This window comes from Manis pentadactyla, chromosome 18 (genome assembly GCF_030020395.1).
Source record: "Manis pentadactyla isolate mManPen7 chromosome 18, mManPen7.hap1, whole genome shotgun sequence".
NCBI classification, from domain to species: Eukaryota; Metazoa; Chordata; class Mammalia; order Pholidota; family Manidae; genus Manis; species Manis pentadactyla.
In genome coordinates, this window is record NC_080036.1 from 14,962,608 (window position 1) to 14,982,635 (window position 20,028).

Below are 20,028 nucleotides of genomic sequence, written 5' to 3' on the forward strand. Positions count from 1 at the left end.
AATTAAGCTCCCTTCTTTGTCGCATGTAGGCAGTTCTCTGACTGCTCCAATTGTTTATGACACAAAGACAGGCTGTACTAGGCAGCAAGCATCTTTCTGCTGGAGCAAAATGGCTCACTTTTTAACACACACAAAAAACACAAAATGACAGCTATTTGGAAAACGAAACCAAGTACCATTTTCTGGAAAACCTTTTGCTTGTGTTTTATGGATAGTCGAGGGTACCGCATTATTTTCCCATCCTCTTTAGATGCAACAAATCATTGAAACATTAAAACATTAAAAGGAACACTGAATTTATATAGAAGAGTTATTTTCAAGTACTCAATGTCTGATCTCTTCATGAGCAGGTTTTTGATAACACTGATTACTAGTAAATTAACAAAACTAGAATGAAATCAACTCAAAATGAGAAGCATTTTTTCAAAGAAAGCCAGTCAGACGAGAATGCTGTGTTTTCACACACTGAGGTAGTTTAATGAGATTTCCAGGAGTCCAGTTAGAACACTCTTCTGAAATTAGCCCGAGATAGAAACGAAGGAGCCCTGCACATACTCAGCCCACGATCCTTTTCGTCTTGGTCCACTTCTCTTTTCTTCCTACAACGCCCACGAAGACGCATGACAATTATGTAGATATGGCTTAAAATGATCATGGGTGGAGGTAGGACTGGCCGGTCATGAAACGTCATAATCAACTGGTACCGCTGAAATTTCCACACTTGATTGGATATTGACTTTACTTCAAAGAAGGTATTGCTTTAAAAAAAAAAAATCCATTTTTAGTTTGTTATATTACTTTTTATGGTGATTTCCCAGGACAATCAGAGTTACACTGAAATGAAAATGGCCTTTCAGCGCAAGTTCAGTATTGACTCCTAGATCTACACTCAAGGACAATTTACTTGTATAAATAATTAAGAATTAAGAGTATTGAAATTGCTACCTATTGTTTTCCTGAAAACCCACACCACAGTCTACTGACTAATGCTTCTGAAATTTTATTTCATATATTTAAAGTTCTGAGCCATTCAACTAAGCATTTTGAAGTATTTCAACTTTCAATACAGTCAAACAAGAGTCTGAACCAGATTCTCTCTAATGTCCTGGTCAACAATAAGTTTACATCTTTCTGTGAAGGATTTTTCCCTCATATTTTTCATTTTAGAAGCTAAGATACTTTCTTCTGACATTTATTAAGTGTTTATTAAGACAGTCAACACATGCCCAAAGAAGCAAGTTTTACAAGAAACTTGATTTTATAATTTAAGCCATTTCTTTCCCAGGCCATTTTATCTTTTGTTCTGTAAATGATAAGAAAAATTTTATGTAATATTATAGTAATTGTCACAGCTTATGAAATTAACATTGCTTTCTGCACCTCTGATACTGGATTCAAGACGCAATGTGATCCAATCTCCTCTACGTCAGGAGACTTTCATCTAAGAAAGTATTTTCATTAGATTAAAATATGTGCCTAAGTGTTAAACTACTAACCAAGATTAAACTTAAATTAGTGAACTCTTGACTCTTGATTCATCACACATCAGTGCTGATTAAGTTTGAACAAAATTTTACACATTTAAAAGCCCTAGTGAAATTCTGTGTCAATTCCTGGCATCATGGGCGATTTCTGAGATTACACTGAAAATCTGTGAAGTCATAATCACATGGTCATCAGCTGCGACACACACTTGAAAACCGCGATGAGCAGGTTCACCAGCAGGATGTTGGCGACCAGCAGGTAGCAGGCCATGATGGCAGGTGTGAGCCAGGCGCCCGGGATGCAGGGAGGGAGCCGCTTGCCTTCCTCATCATACTGGTTGTCACCGCAAGGAGCTGAAACAAAAGTTTGTGTTTCTGTGCTTGCTTTTTACACAGAATGAAAAGAATAAATAACTTCCATATATAATTAAGTGACCTCTTTCTGTCCGAATATGCTTTTTTTTCCTGATTTCATAAGCAGTCATTGTCCATGCGAAAAAATATCAACTCATATACAAAGAAGGTGAGAAACTCATTTCTGCACTCAGAGATAATCATTCTTAAATTGTCATATTTGTAAACATTTCCCATTTCTTTATTGTGTTTTTAATATACAGAGGTTCCTAATTTTTAAGCAGACAGATCTTTATGGTTTCTTTCTTTACTGTTATCCATTGGAAAGTTATTGTGCCTAATTATTTAATATTAGCTTAGGTTGTCTTCTTGGTTTCACATTAACTTGGAAATTAATTTCATTATGGGCTGAGAGGTAAGGATTCCATCTGCCCTCAAATCATTATTCAAGTGTTCTGATGCCTTGTTTGAAAAATTGTCTTTTCTCTCTCTGCTCATTGAAATGTCACTTTGATCATATGGGGCCTACGTTTTGAAGAAAAAAATAAGATGATCCCAACAGTCATTAGTGAAGCAATTTCCATGCACTTATGGTCTACTTACTTTTTACTTACTTACTGTTTAAAGAAGTATTGACACCAGAAAACAAGAGATTTGAAACCAGTATAAGACTAGCCAAGGAAGAGACTAATTAATACACACATTTCATGGACTACAGTCATCAACTCTGTGTAAACTTACGGTTAATTTCCATGGCGTAGACTATATAGTGATTGGAAATCAGGATTTTATTTGTTTCAGTTGAGACAGGAAGGAAGGAAAGAAAAGAAGATGACAGTTGAGAGAAAAGTAAAACAAATGATTAACAACACTAGAACTTTTTTCTTCCAGAAGAACCAACTATTCAAGCTTGGAGCTAACAGATTCACACTTGGAAACAGTGATCTATTTAGAAAAATTGTACACATTATTAATTCTAGGAAATATATATCTACATATATTTCATTAGCTTTCTTTTTTACCATATGTTATAAACAATAGCAAAAGCTCACTAGTTAAAAGCACTGTGAAAAGACACGAGGCTACAGGCAGATGATCATTGTGATGTACAGGTTCACCAATCAAGCATTTCCTGTGTCCCAATGCAAACACCTCATAAGCACAAAGAAATACAAAACTATTATGGAATAATCAGATCAAGGGTCAAAAACATACATTTAACTGTGTTATTGAAAACAGCCATAAGTTTGCCTCATTACCCAATCTAATTTTTTTAAAAAGCAGCACAATAAAAATATTACAATTTATGTCCACATCCAGGGACTTTGAGCATGAATACATGCTTACGTAAGTTAATGTTCTTTTGAAACCAAATTAGATGTTAATGCTCTGGTTTGCCAAGCTACAAACATATTCAGTAATTGACTGTGATAATGTGTTCCCAATCATGTTATAAAAGCTGGAGGAAGGCATTGTGTGAACTAGTTATCAGTCTAACCTAGTGGCAATCCCTACGTTTCCTACCAGGGGGGGATGTTCAAGGCCTTATGTTACCAAGATGCAGACATGTTCCTGTGCCTGATGCTTTATGACAGCACAACATGCAAATGGAAATACTGGCCCAGATTTGAAAATGGGACTGAAGAGCCTCTTTCACTGGTGGTGCAGTAACTGGGTGAAATAGGTGTAAGAACATTTGGGCTTCCCTTTTCTCTGCAACACAAGAGACTCTATGACCCACCAGCTCAGCCTGGGGAGGACCTGGGTCTACAATCCTCCAGAAATCCATGCAAGATTGGGCCTCATTTATTCTGCTTACATCTAGATTGTTGTTGGTAAACAAGAAACAAAAAACAACCGCACTCTTGATGTTGTGTGTACAGACTTGATAAACATAGTCCCTAACATAGTGCACTCTCGATAAAAAAAATCAGCACCAGGAATGACGTGGAAGTTGATAGTTATGTGGAAACTGGGCTTTGGTGGCCTGAGGGAAAGGATGACACAAGGTACCAGAAACACTGTGGTGCTCACTATCCCATTCTATTAGAATAACACTACTAGCTCTACCTTGGGGTGGAAAGAGAATTTTTAAGATGAAGAAAAATTAGGCTATTGCCATTGGGACTACATCACGTGCTAGGATATTTGCCAGGTCCAGCTAAAGGGATGTGAGACTCTCAGAATTTTAGTTAATGGTTTTTAGGGTAGAAGAAATGACTGATGTTTCAAAGTCTACACTTCATAATCTGCCTTATTCCTTCAGAAAATAATTTGTTACTATGGCAGAATAAAAAAATACTTCATTTCCAGATGAACAAGTTTCCATTTGTTAGGAGCTTCCATTATAACACACTTCCATTAATTTGTAGCCGATCATCTGCCTCAGAAGCAGGGGAGAGAATCTTACTATGAATTCTATTCTTACGGTCGATCTGGTCTGCAAACACTTCTCCGTAGATCATCCAGTAGGGCATATAGAAGATGTTTCGGGCCAGTTTCCATGAGGGCTCCTCATCTGGGTGCAGAATGGCTTGACGGGCCACCCCGAAACTCATCAGCACAACCAGCATGATGACCACGAAATACAGCATGTCAATCATCTGAATAGAGAAAAAACATGTCTCTTGCTATCTTACTTCATGGGCCAGGTTTGCCTAGTTCATTATTTTGCTCTCCCCAAAGACATCATGAGTGCTAATTAGGATGAAGAAAGCCCCTTTCTTTCCCTCCCTCAGCCCCATCTGTGGGCTGCTGGTGTGCGTGTTAGTGCTGACAATGCATGTTATTCTAGAACATTGCTACCCTTATCTCCTGTGCTTCACCTTCCTTCTCCTCTACTGTTGCCCATAAGCAAATATTCCTCTAGCAAATAAAGCTGTGAATGGAGAAAGGGAAGAAGTATGGGAAAATCTGGGAATCTGCAAGGGAAACTAAGGAGTACGAGGAGGCAATACCTAAGGAAGTAACAGTATAGTGAATCGAGAGTACACAACGTTGTTCATTCATTATACAAATACTGAATTGTCACAATGAGCAATGCTCTTGCTATGGTGGTTACTGAGCTGGTATCATTCCTGATTTTGAACATTCCCCAAAGATGGGAGCCCTTGCTGGAATAAGTTAGATCATATACCCCTACATTCAAAGCCACTTGCCTAGAAAGAGTTATTCCTAAACTTCCTTTCTTCTGGGACCAGTCTTATGTTGAAGATATTTTAGGTGGTGTAAGGATAGTCTGCTGGGTCATCTTTAGTTTCATATTCTGTGACCTCTTCTGGAGGAAATGCTGCCATGGCTTTGTCTTGGCCTAATTACATGAAGTTCCTGTGTCCACCCCAGGCCAGGGCACATGAGCTGAAGACTGTCCGGAATATGGGTAGGGGAATGACCCTGGGCCCCGTTTGTTCTGGCTTCTACTACATGTTAGGAGGTTATCAATCAGGTCATTGCCAATATAGGTATGTGTATATGTATATATGTATACAGTACGCCCTCAACTCATGTTTCCCAAGTTCGTTAAGTAATTAACATGTAGGAGAACCATGTATCTTAAAACAAAACATATTTCCCGTAAGAAACCAACTGCACAGGCAAGACCAAATGAAATCTAAGGCAGCCACGCCCAAAGCCTGTTCTTAGGTCCCAACCACAGCCTCGAATGCCATCTCTAGTTGCTCATGGGGTGTCAGTACTAACCATCTTTCCAATCATCATCACATAGGGCCCCAGATACTTGTTGACACCAAAGATGTCCAGGACTCGGATGTACCAGAAGATGATATCCACACAGTAGATCACTCGGCCGTAACCCATGTACGGCTGCTTCTGGAGGCGAAGGATGGCTCCAATCATGAACGTGGAAATGGCCATGAGATCTGTGATGTTCCAGTATTCCTGAAGCCAGACTTTTATTTTCTGGCTGAGTTTGCCTGGTTCTGACATGACGATCTGAAAACCAATGCAAAGAGCCATAGACAGGGAGTGCTGCGTCGGAAGCCTCATTGTCACAGGGTCTTGGAAACATGGGACTGGTGGGACATTCCAGGGCATCTGGTTCCCTTTCCCGCGTAAGACCTCTAAACACTAATCTTCGCAGGCAGAGAAAGATAATCTAGAAAGGGAAATTCCATGGAATCCTCTGTATTCCTAGATTCAGTGTTTCACAAACTCTCAGGAAATGCCTTCTAAATTATGTCCTTCTGGCTATAATTAAAGCAGCTGCCTCTGGATTTCTTTTCTAATTCTCTGGACATGTGCCTGTTAGCCCCTGCTGCACAGTTAGTCCAGGAGGAAAACTCTATAGCAAAGATGAACCCGTGTAGCCCCACGGAAGGATAAGCCACCTGTGGAGATGGCAGAATTGGGCTAGGAGATGTTTATTTGCCAAAATTCCTTTGCAGCTTAGCTAGGAAAGTTAAACTTGATTTCTCCTACTTGCAATATTACCCTTTGAAAAATCGTCACTGATTGCAAGTCACCACTTCCTCAGAGTAAAATGGGAACTCTTTAACTACCAGCATGCACTAGAACACACAGAGCAAGCCCCAAGGTGGCACCCCTTTAGTTATGGAGACTCTGGGTAGGCACTGGGGACCGCAAGGGTGGTAGGGGGCGGTGGCTGTTCATCAGACAACACAGAAGGGACTCACTAGTTCAACACCTCATGCACTCTGGCTGAAGCACACCCTCTTTCCTATCACTGAAGGGTGAGCTCCTGGAGTAAGGTGTATTTTAGCACATGGCTGATGCTCAGCAAGACCACAGTGGCACTAGAGATGGTATGGGGAACCAACTCCCAGTTGTAACATCTACCGAGTTTGAATGATCTCAACTAGAAATGAAAGAGTAGTAGTCGAAGAAGGTGAGTTATAAAATTTTGGATTTGGTATTCTTGGATTTTTAGGTTCTCATCAGACTGAAAGCATCAAATTCTACCACAAAGAAGTTGCCAGGAATATTTTCAGTTCAGTGAAAGGGTCACGAGTAACAACACAGTAAGAGTGCTGCTCTGGATCAGCTGCAGAGAGAATGTGAAATCCTTCTGCGCCCTTTTTCAGTTCAAGTTCATTTTCTCTTGGATCTAAGTTTTCTCTTTCTAAGCTAAGAGAGTGTATTAAAACCTTGGGGATGCTGAGAAACATTTGCAGATGCTATTAGAAAGAGAAGTATCTGGCCCCTGCTGCTTCCGCCACCTGCGGAGATTGTCCTCTCAGAGGTGCATGTTAACTTTCAGTCCTCTGTGATACGAGTCAGGCATGAGATGGTGTCTGTCCTTTTTCAACACTTAGTTGAAAATCTTGCTCCCTCTGTTTGTAGCAGATGCTCTAGTGGCCTGTCCAGGTCCTTTGGTGGCTTATGCCGGGGGGGGTGCCCAGCCCCCACCTTTGCTGCAGGTGCTGTTGTTAGGCTTGGAGCAGCCTTTCCCATGTTCGTTCAAGGTGGTACAGACGCCACAGTGTCCAGTATCCTCAGAGTTCCCTGCAGGATTAGGCCAGGGACAAATTTCACTGAAGGCACACCTTTCTCAGCCCTTTCTCTTTCCTGCTTTGGCCCCTTCTCTCCCTCCCTGGAATCTCCTGAGAGGCCTCCTTTGAAGAATCAGTCGCATAAGAATTCCTATCATGGGTGTAGGGAACCTGAGCTAGGACTGTGCTATTCTGAGTCCTGAGTTGCAGGGAAAATGTTCGCTCTTTTATCTTTCTGTTTTTCATTTCTTTTGCCAGAAAACTGAGCCACAATTTGTACCCAGTTGTAGTATTTGGTTTATCTCAGCTACCTGGAGCATTTACTGTTGCCTTCGTAGGCATCATTTATTTTGCCTCGTGGTTTCAGTCTCCAGTTCAAATTCAGCTGAAAGCAGAAGGCATATAAATCTTAAGCATGGGAATGGAATAAACTTGTAGTTGTGAGACCGCAAAAGAAAGACACCACATGGAACTTGGAATTTGCATAAGAAATAAGAAGAAGGTCTATCTGAGCTGAAGTCAGTGGTTGGTGGGTTGGGACAGGCCTTTGGAGTAATCACCTCTCGGATCTTCTCTAACGCCAGGCTCAAGATGTAGGAGATGACGACCCATTCCTGGAGACAGGGCCAGCGGTCCATGCGCACCAGGATGACATAGTTGAAAAGCAGTAGGTAGCCCAGGTATGATATCTGAAAGACAAAACAACTGCTGGCAGTGTACAGGAAGAAAACACATGGTGGAAAAAAGTTTTGAAACTCCGTTTTCAGGTTGACACATCTTCTAAACCAAATTTCATTTCCAACTGGACTGAGTCATTGAGCGGAAACCTTCTAATCACATCACCAGCCCAGATAAAATCTGCAGCAGATCGGGAGGCATTTTGTCTGTTAGCACAATCCAGGCGGACTCTGACATTTCATTTTCTAAATGAAGATGTATTTGTTGCTGCTCTCACCTTCTGGGGGAAATCAGGGAGACAAAATTATGATAAGTGGGGAAACTTAGTAGTTTACTGGTATGTCTTCTATGTTCCTGGAAGTCGGGAAACGTTATTTCTCCCTCCCTTGAAAATTTCCCTCTTGAATCTTTTCAGGACTGACGGATGTGGGAGGTTAGAAGGGAGGACGCTGAGTTGTTAGCCCAGGCACACAGGGCTCTCCCGTGTCCCCTCAGTTAGTACTGACATGTCTGAGATATTCTGTGGCCAGAACAGGGGCTCTGTCTTTGTGGCAAGAAAAGATGTAGAAGGGAGGGGGGTGAGGTATGTGCAGTGAGGAAGGAAGCGGAGGGAGGTGGGCTGAAGTTGGCGGAGGTGGATTCACTGTGATGCTGGCGAGCTTCAGGGCCTTCCCTGGCAGACACCCTTTCTGAGGTCTTGGGTGGCAACTCATCAGCTACCAATTGTGTATTTGTGAATCAGCAGTCCTTTTCGTTTTTTAATATTCCCCCTCCCAAGTGTATAAGCTTTACTAGTACACAGGTAACATCCTTTGTCTCCACTACTGACTCTTGGCAGGTGGATCAGAACCAGAGTTCTCAAATTTGGGTTGTGTCAGAAACCTCTGGGAAAGTGTGAAACGTGTAGTAAGCACCCCCATGGGCAGAGATACCATTCAGGTGTCCTGGTGGGATGGGCCTGTGGCTTTCTGGCCTTGCCTGCTAAGCTGAATCTGTGCTGAGCTCTCCTGCAGGCCAGGTGCAGCTGGCTCTGCCCAGAGCAGGAGGGCACTGGTGGCTTTGCTACATCACCAAATGTGACTGTCAAAATGTTGGGCATCCAGACTCACAATGGCCTGGTCCCCAGGCTGGCCCCCAAGTACTGCTCCCCAGAGCACTTGTCCCCTGCCCACCCTCATCTTTTGCCTCTTCCCTGGCCTTGGAGCCACACTGCTGGGGCCTGCCTGCTGTGGGCTGTGGCTTGGTGCTTGGGACATCAGGAAGAGGCTTGGGCCTCCCCTAGACGGCCATGGTTGCCGGAGCTGCCTCGGGCCTGCCAGTTGTGCTGAGGACCACCTGTGGTCGGGTCGCTTTCCCCCATGGCCTTCCCACGTGCTCCATCTCCCCAGCACCCTGCTCCTGTGCCTCCGTGGAAGAACCAGCATGCATGAGGCAGGGGCAGCCCTTTGGGGACATGCCACACACTCCTGGGGATGCTGAGACAGTGGCCACCCACGGAGGGGAGAGTCTCAGGCTGCTCTGCCTCTCAGCATGTGGACGCCTTGCTCTGCTCCCCTGTTCTAGGAATTCATGCTCTGGGTTAAACACATCCTTTTAGTAACCCCGCCAACTTCACGAAAACATGGCATCTCTGAGTTTGTCTGTAAATCACTAGTCATCTTTGTTCATTTTAAAATAAAACTATACTTCCCTAAGTTTATATTACATAAGACACTTTAAAAAAATCCTTCATCTTAAGTCACCTTAGAGTCTGTTTTGCTTTATGAAAAATGGTGTGTCAGGGCTGGGATGGCCACATTCCTACATAGATATAAATGTATGATGAGGCATCTAGATCCAATTGTAGTAGAAGATCTGAATGAGTTCCAGTTTCATTTTCATAATTCATTTTAGTTCAGTGAATTGTGAAACATTTTTTAAAGCCCTTGACATTTGTCTTGATTCTAACATAGCTAAGTGTTCAAAACAGGTCAAACAGCAAATGTTAACAAGAGGGCCTTACTGTGTAAAACCAGAACTTGACAATGGGAGCGTTATAGAATTCACAGATCTTCGTGCCGACGGGAATACGCCTCTGCTTTTCGAGCTCATTCTCCTCGTCGCCCTGCCTTGAGGCGGCATCTGCATTCGCGTCCTGGAAACAGAGCACAGCGCATGGCAAGAAGGTTGCTGAATAGGAAACGTCCCCCAGCACAATGTTTAACAGACAGGAGCCTTAGAGAAAAAAAAGAAAAGATTATAAAAACCTTCCAATCACTGCAGTCTCTAAATTCATGGTAAGAGAAATCTCAGTTCTGAAAAAGAGAGCAAATGGGTACTTTCATGATCTGGGGCATCACTAACCACATTCTCTTCTTCTTTTTCTTTACCATCTTCATTTTCCTTGGATGTCTGATACGAGAGGTCATCGTATGTCCGAAATTCCAAAAATAGGATGGTGGGGGGAAGAAGAATCCCCATTATAACCTATGCATGATGAAGAAAATGGATTTTTAGACTATGGCAATTCTTGAAAATTTTCCTAGTATAGGTAAAAATTTGAAATGATAACTTTTGACGTTACTCCAAAACCTTGTGGCCCCGGAACAGATTTATCTCTGCCCTGATGTTCTGTGACTTCTTTGGTTTGGTCCATTGGTAGAATTACAGTGAAAAATTTAAGAACATTCACCAAATTTTTGTAGATGAATAGCAAGTAGTATTGGGGGGAATCGTAACTCAAAAACAAAGATCTTACAATAAGTTTCAACCTAGGTAGGTTTTTAGATTAAAATACAATAAGTAAAAATAAATAGGTGAAATATAATGGTACCTCTAGGGAAGTAGGCCGAAGTTATTTTATACAGAAATAACTTCAATTAAGTGTGATTATGTGAACCAAAAGTTGGGAGTTGAATGTGACTCGGGCTCTGTCTACACAGCAAAAGAGTGGCCTGGGCCACAGATGGAAAATCTTGCTGTCGTTTTCAGCAGTGTGGTGTGCCGTGTTGTGAGTCTCCACCCCTGAAACCTGCTGCCAGTGCTCAGTACTGAGTTTGAAAATTTTCCCTCAGGAATCCACTATTAAAAACAATGCAAAAGCACTCTTCCTACCATATATAAAAATAATATTATAAAACATCAGCAAGTAAGACCATGTAGTACAGGTGCATGAATAGACCAAATAATGGAACAAGACGGAAGGTCCAGCAAGAGACTCAAGTACTCATAGAAAATTAGTATGTGATAAAAAGTACATCAGATTGGATGAATAAAGGTGGACTATTTAATAAGTGGTACTGAGAAACTGGGTGATCATCTAGAAAACAATTAAGCTGGATCTACATCTCACACCAGAATAAATTTGATCTAGCTTAAAGATTTCATAAAAGAAAAAAAAAATGGCAGGGTTGGGGTAGAGGAGAAAGAATGTGAAAATATCTAAAAGTAATTGCAGAATTCTTTCAGAAGTGGATAGTTGGGGATGGCCTTTCTCATTATGTGCCCAAATCAAGAACAATTATACTTTAATTTTAAAAAATGATTAATGGAAAAAAGAGAAGTAATCACAGAAAAGATCAATATATTTGGTACTTCCAACCTTCACAGCCGAAATGCCATACCCAGAGTAAAAACAACTCATGGAAAACATATTTACTGCTCAATCTTTCTCATTTGAAAGGAACTTCCAGAAATTGAAAGGAAAAATTCCAACAATCCAGCAGAAAAATGGGCAAAAGCTATGAACTGAGATACACAGGTACTGATAGGAAAATGTGTTCACCTTCATGTATAGTAAGTTAAATGCAAAATACGTGCACAGAGATGTCAATGTTTACCATCAAGTTGGAAACATTCAAACATCTACTCACACACACCGTGGTGGTGAGACTGTGGGAAAGCAGACATTCCCCTACATTGTTGGTGGAAGTGTAAATTGGGACAACCCCACAGGCAGGGCTGGTCAAACCTATCAAAATTGCAAGACCTCTGTGGGGTCACCAGTTCCACTTCTGGACATTTATCTAACAGATACACGAGACACAGTTTGTGTCCAAGAGCAATCATTGTGGCAGGAGTGTGACATCACTATATGGGACTGGCCTCCACGGGGACTGGCTGTGTATTAATCTGCAGTAATGGACTATAAGTCAGCTAGGAAAGAATGAGGAAACTTTCTACGTAATACTTATGGAAAGAGCTCCCAGATTAAGTGAAAAGGCAAGGTACAAAAATGTGACTATGCCAACTCCCAGGAAAAAGAGGAAACATGGAGAATATGTGGGCATAGTAGCTTTCTGTATGGAAAGATATTCAAAAAACAAGTATCAGTAGTTGCCACTGGCCAGGTACAGGGCAGATGAGGACAGGCGTGGGAGAGAGACTTGTCACTGACACTTTCAAATAGTTTTATTTTTATTTTTGAGCCAAGTGCATATGATTTTACCTGTTCAAAAATTTAGTTAAAAAGAATAACCCAAGCAACTCCCACTTTTAAATAATTATATTTTTACATTGCAAATTCAGAAATGCTTGAAGGAAACTTGATACTTAAAAATATTTATACATTTTGGTGCAACAGCTATGGATGGTTCATCAAAAAATTAAAAATAGAAATATCATATGATCCAGCAATTCCACTTCTGGATATTTATCTGAAGAAAATGAAAACACCAAATCGAAGAGATATGTGCACCTCTATGTTTATTGCAGCCTTATTTACAAAAGCCAAGATATCAGAGCAACCCAAGTGTCCATCAAGAGATGAAAGATAAATAAGATGTGGTATAGATACACAATGGAATATTGCTCAACTATAAAAAACAGGAAAATCTTGCTATTTGTGACAACATGCATGGACCTAGAGGACATTAAGTGAAGTCAGAAAGAGAAAGACAAATGCCATATTATTTCACTTGCATGTGGAATTGGAACAAAAAAAAACAAAAGAAGATACAAAACAAACACAGACTCACAGATACAGGAAACAAACTGTTGATTAGCAGAGCAGGGAGGAGTTGGGGTGGTGAAATAGGTGAAGGGGATTAAGAGATATAAATTCCCAGTTATAACATTAGTAAGTCCTGGGGATGGGATGTGCAGCATAAGGAATATAGGCAATAATATTGTAACGACTTTGTGTGGTGACAGATGGTAACTAGACTTATCATGGAGATCTTTTCATAATGTACAAAAATATTGAGTCAGTATGAGGTATACCTGAAAATAATAGTATACAGTAAGACATTATACCTCAATTAAAAATATATCTATACCTTTTGGTATACACAGTATTTAAAAGAAGCATTAGGTAAAAAAAAAAGAAGGAAGTGATAGCAACCTAATCAATTTTCTTGGGTGTCTATTTCTGAGTTTTGTTTATTAATATTTTAAAAATCAAAGTAATACAGGCATGTTGTTGCAAAACTGCATAACCTAAATGGAATTATAGTAAAAAAGATCCCTGGTCACATCCCTCTACTTCTCAAGTCCTGCTCCCAGAAACAAAGTCTCGTAAAGCTTTTTATTGTAAAATAAACCACAGATATGCAAAAGCACACAAAGGTACAGATTCATGAGCCATTATAAAGTAAGCATCCTTGATTTTATTATCACACCTGGGTTATAAAATTGGCTGGCATCAGCCCTGCAGAAACCCCTCCCTGTACCTCGTCCCCACTACAAGCCAACCCCCCGAAAAGAAGTCTCCATCCTGACTTTAAAGGAATAGATTCTGTTATTTTATAGCTTTATCACCCGAGCATGCATCCCTAAACCTGGGTTGTCCAGTTTGGGGCCATAAGCCACATGTTGCCACTGAGCAGTTGAAATGCGGCTGGTCCAAACTGGGATGTGCTGTAAGTACAAAACACCCACCAGATTTCCAAGATTAGTAAAAAAAAAAAAAAAGAATATAGACTACCTCATGAATGATTTTTTTTCCTATTGATAACATTTTGAAATGACAATATTTTGTATATACTGATTCAAACAAATATACTGTTAAATTAATTTCAACTGTTTCTTTTTTAGTTTTTACCATGTTACTTTAAACATTTTTTATAACTTAAAATTTTTCCTCAGTGTAGCTAGAAAATTTTAAATGACATATGTTGGCTTGCCTTTTATTTCCATTGGACAGCTACCGTTTAATCCTGTCCTTTAAAATTCTGGCATCTTTAAAAATGGTTTTTAAATTGTTTCCTCACTGTTGAAGAGCTAGAGGATGTGGACCTGCAGAGTTGATTACGGAGTGGATTTGGAGGATTGCAAGACTCATGTGCCATTTGAGATGCTCTTCTGTCCTATTTATGTCCCGCCATTTGGCAGCTGGATGCGGAGGCCAGAGCAGGTCCACTTTGGCAAGACTGTAGATGGCGTGTTCTTTCATCAGGAAGCAGACTGTCTGTCTTGTAGTGATGTTAGCAGCCGTGAACGTTCAACGCTAGATTAACTCACTCATTGGGTGTTGAAAATTAATCATGTTCTAATTCTATCATTTTTCATTGCTTTGTTGGAATAATTTTACAGAGATGCTTCCCCTCATCTACTCAGTGTTTACCCAGGGGTACAGTTCACGTAGGAAATTCAGAATAAATACTTGATTCTTTTCCTTTTATTTGCCTGTTTTCAAGATAATGAATTGGCTTACCAATCATCCACTGAAGGTGACTGATTATTTTTTAAAAATACTGTTGTGAACTCATGAATTTAAACCAGTTTGCTATGTTTCAATCCATTGACGTATGTAATATTGTTGAGTCACACTGTCCTGTCTTTGGCCAGTGGAAGCTTCCACAAGTGGGTTCCTGGGTCCCCTGCTCTGAACCTACCGATCTGTGACAGCTTCGTTGGCATTTATTAGGTCAAGATGTGTTCCAAGCTCATCTTGTACATTTCCTACTCCAGACCTGGACTCAACCATTTCTCCAAGAAGTTCTGTCTTCAGTTAGTGGGAAATGCAATTTCTAGACCACAATCTGGGCACTAAGGATGTTCATTGCTTTGGGGCAGATCATTGTTTCCAAGCTTTTCATTGGTCAGAGCTGGAATTAATTCATACGGCTGCTTCCAGTTGAGCACGGTAGGCTTTCTACTTACTCTCTTGCAGATTACAACTGCATTTCCTTGGCTCCACATGGACTCCTAGTTCTCAAGGAGAGACAGGATAATAGAACTAAAATAACCCCATCACTACTTAGTTGCTTGGACTTTATGGTTTCAAAATAACGATATTACTACCACTACTATCAATGAGGGTTGCTGAAAACAGTTACAGTTTTGTTCTGCATAGGTTGCTTCCCCTTTTTTAAATGGTTGTATTATATCTAGGTTATCAGAATATATAAACATTACATACTGTGCTCCTTCCTTCTTAATCTCAGCGCTTAATCTCAGCACAAGTAAATATGTATCTGATGCTTACCAATAGTCCTTATGCTGATGCCTCACTGGCTATTTGGTTCTTCAAATCTCTTACTCTAATAGATTCTTCAGAAAGGGCTCATAGGAACAGTACTTCCTTGGGTCCTTGCCTGTTGGTAAAGTTTGTGTGTACCCTTTATATATGACAGTTCCATTTACTGGATATAAAATCCTTGCCTCACATTTTATTTCTGGTGTATTTTCTGGGTGTGCCATTTTTGTTCTCTGATATAAACAGTTGCTGCTGAAAGTCTGATGATAATCTAAGTGCTTTTCCTTATAAGTCACTTGTTATTTTTTTTGCCTAACTGCCTGAAGAATTTTTTCTTTTTCATTAAAATCTTGCAATTTTGTTAAAATGTATCTTGATGTTGGTTATTCTGGATTGCTATACCCAGATTCACAATTTGTTTTTTCAATATATGGTTTCATATCATTTGTCTTTAAGAGAAATTCTAGAGTTATTTTTTAGACAATCACTTCTATTTCTGGTTCTAGATCTTATTGATACTTTAATATTTTTAACAACATAGGTGATAGATTTCTATTTCTTTGTTAGTTTCCTGTTGATTTGTTATATTCTTTACTAATTTAATTCTATTGGCATCTTATTATTTTACACCAGATTATTTTATTTCAATCCATTCCTCCCCTGCTCCCATGTTTAATAGACACATCAGTATTTTTAGTTCCTACCAAGCTACCTTTGTAACTGAAACCTTTATCTCTTGTTTCAACAACTTTTGATAGTTTCGATTCTGTACCTTCTAATATGGGGATATTCTCTTTTACACTGTTTTCCCCTCCTCCTTCCCCCTCCCAACTTTTCTCAGCTGTACTTTTGCTTATGTATTTTCATACTTGAAAACATTTGTATTCTGTTTAGGAACCATAGTTAAGTCTTTAATGCTTGTCCATAGGATTATTCTAAAAGTTGAGAACCAATAAAAAGCATTTACATTTTTGTTACTATATACATTTTGTTTACTGCGCCTCTACATGGCATGCTATGGTTATAATTTTAATGCAGAATTCTGGTGCCCCTAAAGGACCATGTTGTCAGAATCAGAGGTCAAATGGTCTTTTTTATACTCTACCAGTCCAAATCATTCCAAATTTTAATTTGAATTGTAATGGAACCTTATCTTTGTGTGCAGTTTTTTATTTTCCTGAAATTTGATTCCCCTTCTATGTGCTCATTAAGGATTTTCTTGTTAAGGATTATAAACTGTTCTTGTTTCTCTAACCTCTATTCTCTGTTCTCTGTAGCTTCTTAGTCTCTCCATCTATTTATTGGAATCATTTCTATTCTTCCAGTTCTTCTTTCCCCCCACTGACTCCATAAACTCATTTAATCTGACTGCCTTTACATCCTCTTGCATAGCTTTTGGACGGGGATTTTTAAAACTTGGAGCTTGTTTCTCACATTCCACATCATATTTTTTCTTGCAATTTTTACACTTCTTTTCCTGGAATGCCTGCTGAAGTTTTTTTGAATAGGTATGTAGGAAGTATATAACTTGAATCTTTGCCTATCTTAAATAGATATTTTCTAGCCTCATGTTTTAAATAGCTGAACTACATAAAAATTTCCAAGTTCCAAACGTTTTCCTCTCAAAATAAGGAAGGTCCCAGTATTTAGTATTATTGATGGAAAATCTGATGCTAATCTGATACTCATCCCTTTGTAGGTAATCTTTATTTTCTTTAAAAGCTTTAGGATCTGTTTGTTATGCCTCAGAAAATTGGAGACTGACGAAAATTAGGCTTGGGGTGGATTAATGATTGTGCATTGAGCATTGACTCCCCTATACAGAATTTTATTGTTGTTAACAACCATTTGATCAATAAATATGAGAGATGCCCTCACAAAAAAAAAAAAAAAAAGGACAGACTTCCAATGGTAAAATAAATAAGTAACCGGGATGTAATGTATAGCATAAGGAATATAGTCAAGATATTGTAACAGCTTGGTAGGGTGATAGCTGGAACCTAGAATTATGTATATAAATGTTCTACCACTGTGTTGTACACTTGAAACTAATGTAATGTAATACTGTGCGTCAACTACCCTTCAATAAAAAATAATTATTTAAAAAAAAAAAAAAGCTTTAGGATCTACTCATTATTCTTGGTGTTCTGAAAACTATTTATCAATATCCAAAGTTATGTATAATGTCAGCTTAGTGCATTATATCGAATTGGATACTTTAGGCATAACATTCATATTTTTAAGAAAGGGTGCCTTCTATTTGCCAGAAACATGCTACATAGTATAACATATGTTGTCTTTTCTTTGTCCATAGCAAATCCATGAGATCACTATAATATTTCCACTATGGAGCTGGGTGATCTGAAGATTAGAATCTCTGCTTAAGATAATTTAGTAGTTAACAAACAGCAGATCACAATACAGTTTTTTACCCCTAACATCCTTTTCAAACTCTTTCTTAGCTTCTTATTCTTTCATAAACCCCATGTAATGAAAACATCACCAATTAAAATATTATCACAATTTTATCTATAAATTTATATCTATATGTAATTCTATATATCTAAGGGAATCTATAGAAATAGAATTCAGGTAGCTGTTTAATGGTGGGCTCGATGGCCTGTCCAGGGGTGCATAGTTAGTCAGGAGGGACTCCCAGCTCTGTGAACCAGGTACCCTGGTGTCAGGCCTCCTGGGTTCCAGTCTTGGACCCACGCCTACCAGCTCCTATCCTACGCCAGTTATTTAATCTTGAAGCTTTAGGTTCTTCATCTATCAGACAAGAATTACCACAGCTTCTCCCTCATGAGGTTGTTCAGAGGAATAAATGAAATAATCTGCAGGAAGTGCTTAGCACAGGCAGGTGCTTAAGAGCTCACAGGTGTCACTGTAACATCCTGACAGGTCTGACAGCACGTCATACATACCTTCAGGCCGGGGTTTTTCCTCATTCGCAGCCTTCCCATCCACATGTCTGTCAGCAGCATCTGGCTGCAGGTGTGGGCGATGAAGTCCCGGTGCTTGGCGGCGACAGCCAGTTTGAGGCAGGTGGAGTTGCTCCAGTTCTTCAGCTCGTAGGTCAGCAGTTTCATGGCGACCTGCTCATCGTGCTTATAGGACTGGTCCAGCAACTCCACGGCAAGCTGGCCAAAGTCTCTAGGGGAAAGAAACGGGATCCGGGCTGAAGCTGCAGCGGCGACACACTGCTTGTTAGGGACACGTGTCCCCAGGGACACCATGGGGCCACAGGTCACAGATCCCGACTTCCAGCCCTCTACGAGCAGGAGATCACAGGGTTCGTCGCCAGAGGGGAAGGGCTGGGGCCAGGGCCCCTCTTCGGTCATGTTGGGGGCCGACTGCTCTTGCTGTAGATGGGTTTTAGGTTGCCCCCAAGTCTGCCTCTCAGGCCCCAGGGCCCCAGAGATGAGAAGACAATGTTCATAAAACAAGGATGCGGACAGGGAGGACACAATGCACCTGTGGGACTGGTGCTTCTCTTTGTGGTAGGGGCAGGGAGGCATTGAAAGGCACCCAGGAGGGATCACAGGTGCAGGTAAGGTCCTGTCTCCTGATCTGGGTGCTGGTCATACCACTGCATTCCATTTGTGAACAGTCATCCGGCTGTGCATTTAGGATGTGTGCCTTTCTCTGTATGTCTGTGGTACTCTAATAACATCAGAGAATGCAACACTCTCAATGCTGCGGCAGAGAGAGGGTCCGGTTGCCGTGGAGGCCCAGAGCAGGGAGGGCCTCATCGCTGGGAGGGAGAATGATGGGGGCCACAGGAGGCAGAAAGGAGAAGGCGATGCAGCTTGAACTACAACTGTGCTCCTCTGAGTGCGTGTTTCCTTAAGGAAATGGGTGGCTCAGTAGTATCCATGGGAAGGCAGTACACAAAAAGAGTGATGGTCCAGAAACACGTCAAAGGGGAAAATACTGATATGAGAGATAAAGCAATTTATGAACAAACTTTAAATATAATTGTACTTAAGTAAGAAACACATCTGCCACCCTTCAAAGGGGCTACTACTTAGGACCTTCATCCCTCCTGGTTCTTAAATTCCCTTGAGACACTCACTTTGAGTTGTTGTCTAGATCCTGGGAGATGTCATCCACCAGCTCGCTCTCAGAGGACTCGTGGGCCATGGACTTGTAGAGCTTGCAGGCCACCAGGGCCTTGGCCAGGTTCTCCTCGCCTCGCTGCCAGAGGAAGACTGCCATTTTTTGGCGTTTCATCAGCACAGCCCACACCATCAGCTCGTGGAAGGGGTACTGGAAACGACTCACAGCGGGGTCATCCACGTCGATATCGATCTCTTCTTCCTTTTTCTTCTTCTTCTTTTTCTTCCCTTTGGCTGGAAGCTCATCGTCCTGAGGGAGACAAGCACAGTTATCATGATACTGCTGTAAACGAGCAACAAAGGCTTTCGGGATTACTGGAAAAAGGGGAGCCTCTCTGTAGGGGGAATAAAGAGGCTTCTTACGTCCATGTCCATCTGCATTTCCCAGTCAGTGGACATTAATTCCTTTGAAAAGATGCACGTATGTATTGTGATAAGTAAACCATCTAAACCCACACAAACTGAAAAAGCATACTACTGTTTGAGGAACTTACACCGCTGGGCTGGCAGGTATATTTTCCAGCAGC

General features: G+C 40.7%; 1 protein-coding gene across 1 annotated transcript in view; it reads right to left on the minus strand.

Moving 5' to 3' along the window:
- Nucleotides 1-20,028, minus strand: part of TRPM1 (transient receptor potential cation channel subfamily M member 1) — an 88,632-nt gene that overhangs the window by 14,954 nt on the left and 53,650 nt on the right. Inside the window, exons 16-25 of the mRNA XM_036878709.2 lie at nucleotides 19,459-19,751; nucleotides 18,308-18,536; nucleotides 10,328-10,450; nucleotides 9,987-10,118; nucleotides 7,867-7,995; nucleotides 5,538-5,789; nucleotides 4,267-4,441; nucleotides 2,580-2,600; nucleotides 1,694-1,838; nucleotides 556-758 (exon numbers count right to left, since the gene is read on the minus strand). Of these exons, the coding sequence (XP_036734604.2) occupies nucleotides 556-758; nucleotides 1,694-1,838; nucleotides 2,580-2,600; nucleotides 4,267-4,441; nucleotides 5,538-5,789; nucleotides 7,867-7,995; nucleotides 9,987-10,118; nucleotides 10,328-10,450; nucleotides 18,308-18,536; nucleotides 19,459-19,751 (1,702 nt within the window). The remainder of the gene's footprint in view (nucleotides 1-555; nucleotides 759-1,693; nucleotides 1,839-2,579; nucleotides 2,601-4,266; nucleotides 4,442-5,537; nucleotides 5,790-7,866; nucleotides 7,996-9,986; nucleotides 10,119-10,327; nucleotides 10,451-18,307; nucleotides 18,537-19,458; nucleotides 19,752-20,028) is intronic.